Here is a 6802-nt window from a genome sequence, read left to right as displayed (position 1 = left end):
AAAATTGCATGAATTAATTATCGATTTCAAGATAAATCAAGATTGTCGAAAGAGTCGATGATAAATCGAAAAAGATCTTTTAATCTTTCGCGAGATTATCGTTAGATATGAATTCTATAAATATTCGCGATCAACCATTGGAAATGAGATGTACTTACCGATTCTTGGCAAAAATCAAAGATTGTTTCTACTAGCGATAATGAATTCGGTTGGGAAACGAGTTGAAATCGGGAATTGATTTTGATTTGGGGTTAAGAATAAATTTCAACAATGGGGAAAAATTATTTTGCAAAGAAGAGTATGGAAAAGATAGGGGAGAAGAAATAGGGAGTAAAGAAATAAAAATTCTGTTTTGGTTTGGAAAAGAAACAAGAATTCAAATACAATTAGAAAATGGGCTTAATACTTAGGGCTTCAAACCTTAAGGGGGTTGAATAGCAATTTACCCTTTCTATCGAAAATAAAAGGGAGTTGAAGGGGAATGGTATGAATTGAATGGCGTGGCTTAATTATTGGGCTGCTATCCATACTTATTAAGTTTTTACTCTAAATTATATATATTATAATGTGGTTTTCATCGTAGGTTGCTGAAAATAAAAATAAAATAAAATAATGAGAGAGGAGTGGATAGAACTTAGAACCTCCAATAGTTGATGTATTAGCTGTATGGACTGCCAAACCTAAGATTACTTGGACCAATAAGGAGGAAATTTTGGGTAGTGATAGTAGTAAAGCTCTCAATGCAGTCTGCTTTGGGATTGACTCTTTAAGTGTTCAAGTGTATTTCAAAATACACCATTGTTAGATAAACTTGGTTAATTCTTGAACCACTAAAACTAACACTATGAAGCAGTCCATATTTTAGATGCTAACCACAAAATTTGAGGTACTAAGGATGTAGGATCATATACGTGAATTAATTTAATTTCCAAGTCCATCACTCATCTTTTCAATTTTTTCATTTTTATAATTGCCTTTCTTTTTTGGTACAATTGAGATTTAAATCTAAGCTATTTCTGGAAAAGATAAACACCGACTAACAAGTCACAACTTGAGGTTATTATAAATCTTTTAAATTATAAATTTTATAATATATGATGTGATCATGTGATGATAAATTACATTGAAACTTAATAAAGTACAATTATTATTATTATTATTATTATTATTATTTTTACATTGGAAAGCATGCTTACATCAATTACATTATGGAAAGATAATTAGAGAAAAGTAACGAAGGGAAATACAAATGTGATAAACCACCCATTCCATTCATAAGTACAAGATTTCATTTAATAGGCCATTTTATTTACTCGATTCTAGCTTTAATAGGCCTTGGTGGAAAATAGTATTGAAGATATCTAAGTCATGGGAAGCGAATGCCAAGGCGAATTCAACACCTCCTTCCTCTTCTTCTCTGTTCTCTGCAATAACAAACATAGAACAAGTTCCAAATGATGGAAGTATTGGATTCTCGATGTTTCTAGGTCGTCCCCACCCAAAATCCGTCTTATACAATCCAAATTTTGGTGATGAACCAACCCGAACTAAATCTTCTCCCATTTTGAAAATTTCAATTATTTTTAACAATGACTCTTGTGCATCTTTGAATGGTTGTTTCTGAAATTCCATTATTTCCCTTCCAATAGCAGTTGCGGCCACCAGAATTCCATTTTCTCCTAATACCTCACTCTTCTTTGCTGATGCTAAACGTAGTATAATACAGTTCCCGAAGTATGTTTGGCGTAATTTTAGGTGGTCTCTGCACTCTGCTGCGAAGTGGAAATAAGAAAGAGCGTCAGAATCGGTTGATGAGAGATGCTGATGAGTTCCACTTTGTTGTAATTTGAGCAAACAAACCCACATGTACGCACATGTTACTGCAAATGTTGATATTCTTATTGGCTCTGATCCATTCACTTGCGTGCACTTTGTTTTCACCCGATCTTTCAATAACTCAACTTGTGAATCTTTGATTTTGTAAGTGACCCTAAAGTTATTAAACAAAATGCTTGGTGAAATTGCACTTTGGAATGCCCTCTCGGCGCCCTTGGTGAAAAGGGAAGCTAGTTCTACAGGATCGTTGATTAAATCCCTGTTGAAACAGGGTAGATAATTGTCGAGACAAGCCAAATCTCCTTCACACCTATGAATGGACGCCCATGATTTCATGAAGTGACCAAACGACCTTCCGTCAGTTACAACATGGGAAAAGCCAACACCTATGGAAAAGCCTACATTGGGAAATACGGTGACTTGAATGGCCATGACAGGCTCTTGCTTGCAACCATTTGTCTCATTTGAAGATGGCCTTTTGGGGACAAGAGCTGGCAATTCTTGATTGTCTCGTGCATGATCACCTACTAGATGGTTAAAATCTGCAGTGGATACCTTAACGACAAACGAAACAGAGTCGCCCTGTGTGTAGGAAATATAAGGGACCTGAGGAGGTGGGGGGTACACGAGATTGGCCGCAAATGGAAAGAAATGTTGCAGAGTAAGCGATAAAGATGTTTTGAGGTTGGGGAGAATGGTTTGCATGAAATGAGAGGTGGGGTGTTTGAATTCATAGAAAAACAGGCAACGCATCCAAGTGGACGGAAAACAAAGGAAAACTCTATCAAAGCAGGTGAGAGGGAGAGAAGCTGTGGGCACTGAGCCTGGCGGAGGAGATATATAGCTTGCATCTTCAACCACTTTCACGCTGCTCTCTGCTAGGATTGTCATTGATTGTAGTACTGTATCAACTTTGAACTACTATAAATAGTTGAAATACTGATTTTGGTACTAAATTTATAATTAATTTTTATCAAATTCAGACTTGGCAATGCTGACTTTTCATATGCTTCATCAATGGATCTGAATATATCATATAAATATAACTTAAGAGAAGACTTTTCTTGTTTATCTTGAAAACTTTTTATATTGATACTTGCATATCTGATGATTAAATCAATAGGTTATGTTTATAAATAATTATATATATATATATATATATATATTTTAAACAGAGTGTGATCTTATTGTTAATATTTTTAATTAGATAATGATGTGATTAATTGACAAATGTATTTTAAAAATACATAATAGTATTTAATTTTGTAATTGTTTGAATTATTTTCAGAATATAAATATTTCATTTTGACCTAATATTTTTTATCAACTCATATGCAAGTTGATGCATTTTATCAATATGATATAAAACAAAACCCAAAATTAAATCTTGGATCTCGCTTAATTTTTCTTATAACAAGATTTTGATATTGAGTAGGTGTGAATATACGGTTTTTTTTTAAAGGTTTTTAAAGTCTTCATTTTTTTAAAGAATTAATTAAGTTTTTATATATTTTCTTTTTGCATTCAATTGAGTTTTTGATCTTTAAAGTTAATAGTTAACTACTAAAAGATAACAGTAATTATTTTAGAGATGTTTTCGTCAGATAACACGTTAAGATTGTACCACATGAAGAAATCTTGTATTTTATAATTAAAATTATTATAAAATTTTTAAAAAACTATAGAAAATTATAAAAATATTTAAAATAAATATATATATATATATATAAGTGCAAAAAGTTATAAAAATTATTATAAATCAAAAAAAAATTATATACATTATAAAAATTGTTAAAAAATGCAAAAAGCTTTAAAATTTTATTAAAATAACAAAAAAATATATATATATATATAATTGTAAAATATATTAAACTTTTAAAATATTAAAAATTTAATAAAATTTTAAAATTATTATAAAAATATTATAAATGACTCAAAAATCATATAAATTGTAAAAAATAAAAAAATTTACAATAAAAATTTGTAAAAATATGGAAAATTTTAAAACATATAAAATTATTTAAAATATTATTAAAATATAGAAAAGTGAAAAAAATTATTAAAATTATAGAAAATTACAAAATAATTATTCAAAATTATTCAATAAATAACAGAAAATTTTAAAAATTATATAACATTAAAAACACAACGATATTTATAATGTTATATGTAGCTTCGGTTATCACTTGTGTTATTAACCTATTTCCCAACTTTAATTTGCATCTTTAAACACTCCTCTCATTGACAATGGATAAAGGGATTACAAGCTTTAGGGAGGTCCGCATTGTGGACAAGTAAAACATATAACTTTAAGGATCAAATGATGGCTAGTGTGCAAATAAAAAAATAGTTTTTATATTTTTTTCTTATATATTTATTTTTCATTATAAATTTTACGTTTTTATAACATTTTAAATTTCATTAATAGCTTTATGTATTTTAAATATTTTTCATAATTTTTTCATTTTCTTTTTTTTTGTAATTCATATATTTTTATAATTTTTATTTTTTATTTTTTATTTTTCATAATTTACATATTTTCATTTTTTATTTTAAATAATTTTAATGCTTTTTACAATGCTTTAATAAATTTTATAATTTTTATTTTTTGTAAGCCATAATACTTTTTATATTTTTTTTTGCACTTTTATATATTTTACAATTTTTTAACTTTAATATTTTTATAATTTTAATATATTTTTATGATTATCTATAATTTTTATAGTTTTATTATTTTTAGTAATTTTAAGTATGAAACACGAAATTTTACCACGTGGCACAGTCCTAGCGTGCCATGGGGTGAAAACAACCCCTAAAATAATTGTCATTACCCTTCAACGGCTGGTAGTTAACTTTAACAATTAAAAGATTTAATTGATTAAAATTGTTATATTCACAGGCTCAATTGAGTGAAAAAAATATATAACTTAATTGATTTTTTTGAAATAATTTAGAAGCTTTAAAGACCCTTAACCATATTTTTATTTCGTAATCATTACTAAAAATAATAACGTATATAACATTTAAAAATAAAAGAATTCCAAATCACAATTAAAAGATGTACATACTACATATTTATCCTTTTATTCTTCAATTTTACTTTTTTAATGTAAATAAATTAACGATATTATCAATGTATTAAATTATAATGTTTCTTTTAGTTATAAAATAAATGTTTCATATGTGTCTATCTTGTGGAAACACCTCTTTGTATGCTGTATTTTTTTTTGTCTGTGTGTTTGTTGTCTAATAATAGAAATAATCTCGGTTTAAATAAAATGATTTAAAATAATAAAATATTACTAAATTATAATGAAAGTGTAATTGAAGACGGGTTATTTTAACATTTATAATGAGTTTGAATAAAGGTAAAATAATTTATCTTGAAGTTTTATGTAAAAATATTTTGAGAATTGAGATTAGATTTTGATTTAATTTGGGTGTGTAAACTAATAATAGATAAAATTAATTATGATTTTAATGTATTAAAATTACAGAATCAATTATTAATTTTTTTCCTAAATTTTTTTTTTCTAAGTTGTTTGCTTCTAATCTTTTGTTTTGCTCAGCGGCGGTGTCAACATCCAGGCTGGTTTTGTTTCCATAAGTTGTGATGGACAAATGACGGTGTTTATCGTTCGCTAATACTCCACTAGCCAACAGTAGTTTTCTTGGAAAGTGGGTGTCTCTTCGTCAACTTCTTAATTTGTTTCTGTTTTGAGAGTATTTTAGAATAATAAATTATTTTACTTGTCGATTTGGATCAGTGTTGTATTAAGTTTTATATTTTTTTTGTTTATTTTTTCATTATTTAATCTTCAGTTTTAGAAGTTTTTGTCTGCTCTTGTAGTACATTATTTACTCTTACTTATGTGTGTAATCTTAGTTTTACAAGTGATTTTAGGGATAATTTTGTTGTCTTCGTCTCTAGTTTGGTGAATGCTTGATTCTTTTGTCGATTTTTGCTTGTCACTTTAGACCATTCGAGTCTGATTTCCTTATTATATCAAGGGCTTGCAATCACTCCAGATATGTCGTGCTTGAGTTGTGGCAAAACTAATTGTCAACATGTCATAATGTTCTATTGATACTGAGGTTAAAATCTTTGTTGTATTGATAGAGTTTGTCCTTCACCATCTACAACGAGTATTTGCTATTTTTTTCTCTAAATTGTATAATTCCATTCATTGAATGAATTAATAAATTTATCTTTAAAAAATATTAATTTTTAAATTTAATGCTAAAACAATAAATTCAAGTTCTTTAGTTTTAATATTAATTTCTTTATCATTTTATATTTTACTTTTTAAAATTTAAAACCAAATAACAATGTTATTAATTATTTCAAATATAATGATATGAAAGTTTATGAATTTTACTCAAAATTAACTTATGTAATTGGATAAAATTGTGATAATATATTTTTGTAATTTTATAATAATTTATTTTCATGAGTGAAACAATTAAAAAACTAGAATACTTGTTTCATTGTTTTTGTTTTCTCAACAAAGCAAAGATTTTTCCACCTGTGTATTGCAGAATATAGCTGCCTGGCAGGATCTAGCTACTGTTTACAGCAAGTTTGGTTCATGGTCTGATGTAGAAGTTTATTTAAACAAAGCCTAGTCGATTCACACAAAAGTTGGCATACAAGAAGTAAAATTTCCATCCAATCACTGCATACTTGTTAACGTCCTTCCCTTTTAATTTCTAAACTATGTTATTTGAAGCTCAATCACTTTATAAAGAAGCCCTGATTCCATGCTTTCTATTTCTTGGTGCTCAAACCTGGGTTTTCGACCATGGAATTTTGCCCAAGCTAAATGCTATTGGATTTGTCTCCTTTTATGTATGTTTCTAGGGAGATGAATAGCTAGGCCAATGGCAATACAAGAAACTTGAGTGATGTGTTATTTTTACGTCACAATTCACACCATTTTTTGATAACATTGTGAATACGTCACCC

The 6802-nt window shown here is 27.8% G+C and overlaps 1 protein-coding gene across 1 annotated transcript; it reads right to left on the bottom strand.

Moving 5' to 3' along the window:
• Positions 1-1148: 1148 nt before the first annotated feature.
• On the bottom strand, positions 1149-2731 carry LOC108474940 (coumaroyl-CoA:anthocyanidin 3-O-glucoside-6''-O-coumaroyltransferase 1-like). The gene has a single exon (XM_017776970.2). The coding sequence runs from the start codon at positions 2725-2727 to the stop codon at positions 1306-1308; it is 1422 nt and encodes a 473-aa protein (XP_017632459.1). The 5' UTR covers positions 2728-2731; the 3' UTR covers positions 1149-1305.
• Positions 2732-6802: the final 4071 nt, after the last annotated feature.

The sequence above is a fragment of the Gossypium arboreum genome, chromosome 6 (genome assembly GCF_025698485.1).
Source record: "Gossypium arboreum isolate Shixiya-1 chromosome 6, ASM2569848v2, whole genome shotgun sequence".
Classification (NCBI taxonomy): domain Eukaryota; kingdom Viridiplantae; phylum Streptophyta; class Magnoliopsida; order Malvales; family Malvaceae; genus Gossypium; species Gossypium arboreum.
Note: the sequence above shows the minus strand (reverse complement) of the source record. Positions and strands in the feature narration are given on the sequence as shown.

Excerpts from the sequence above, each read along its gene's own strand:
- LOC108474940 (XM_017776970.2), bottom strand. The coding sequence starts at position 2,727 with ATGACAATCCTAGCAGAGAGCAGCGTGAAAGTGGTTGAAGATGCAAGC.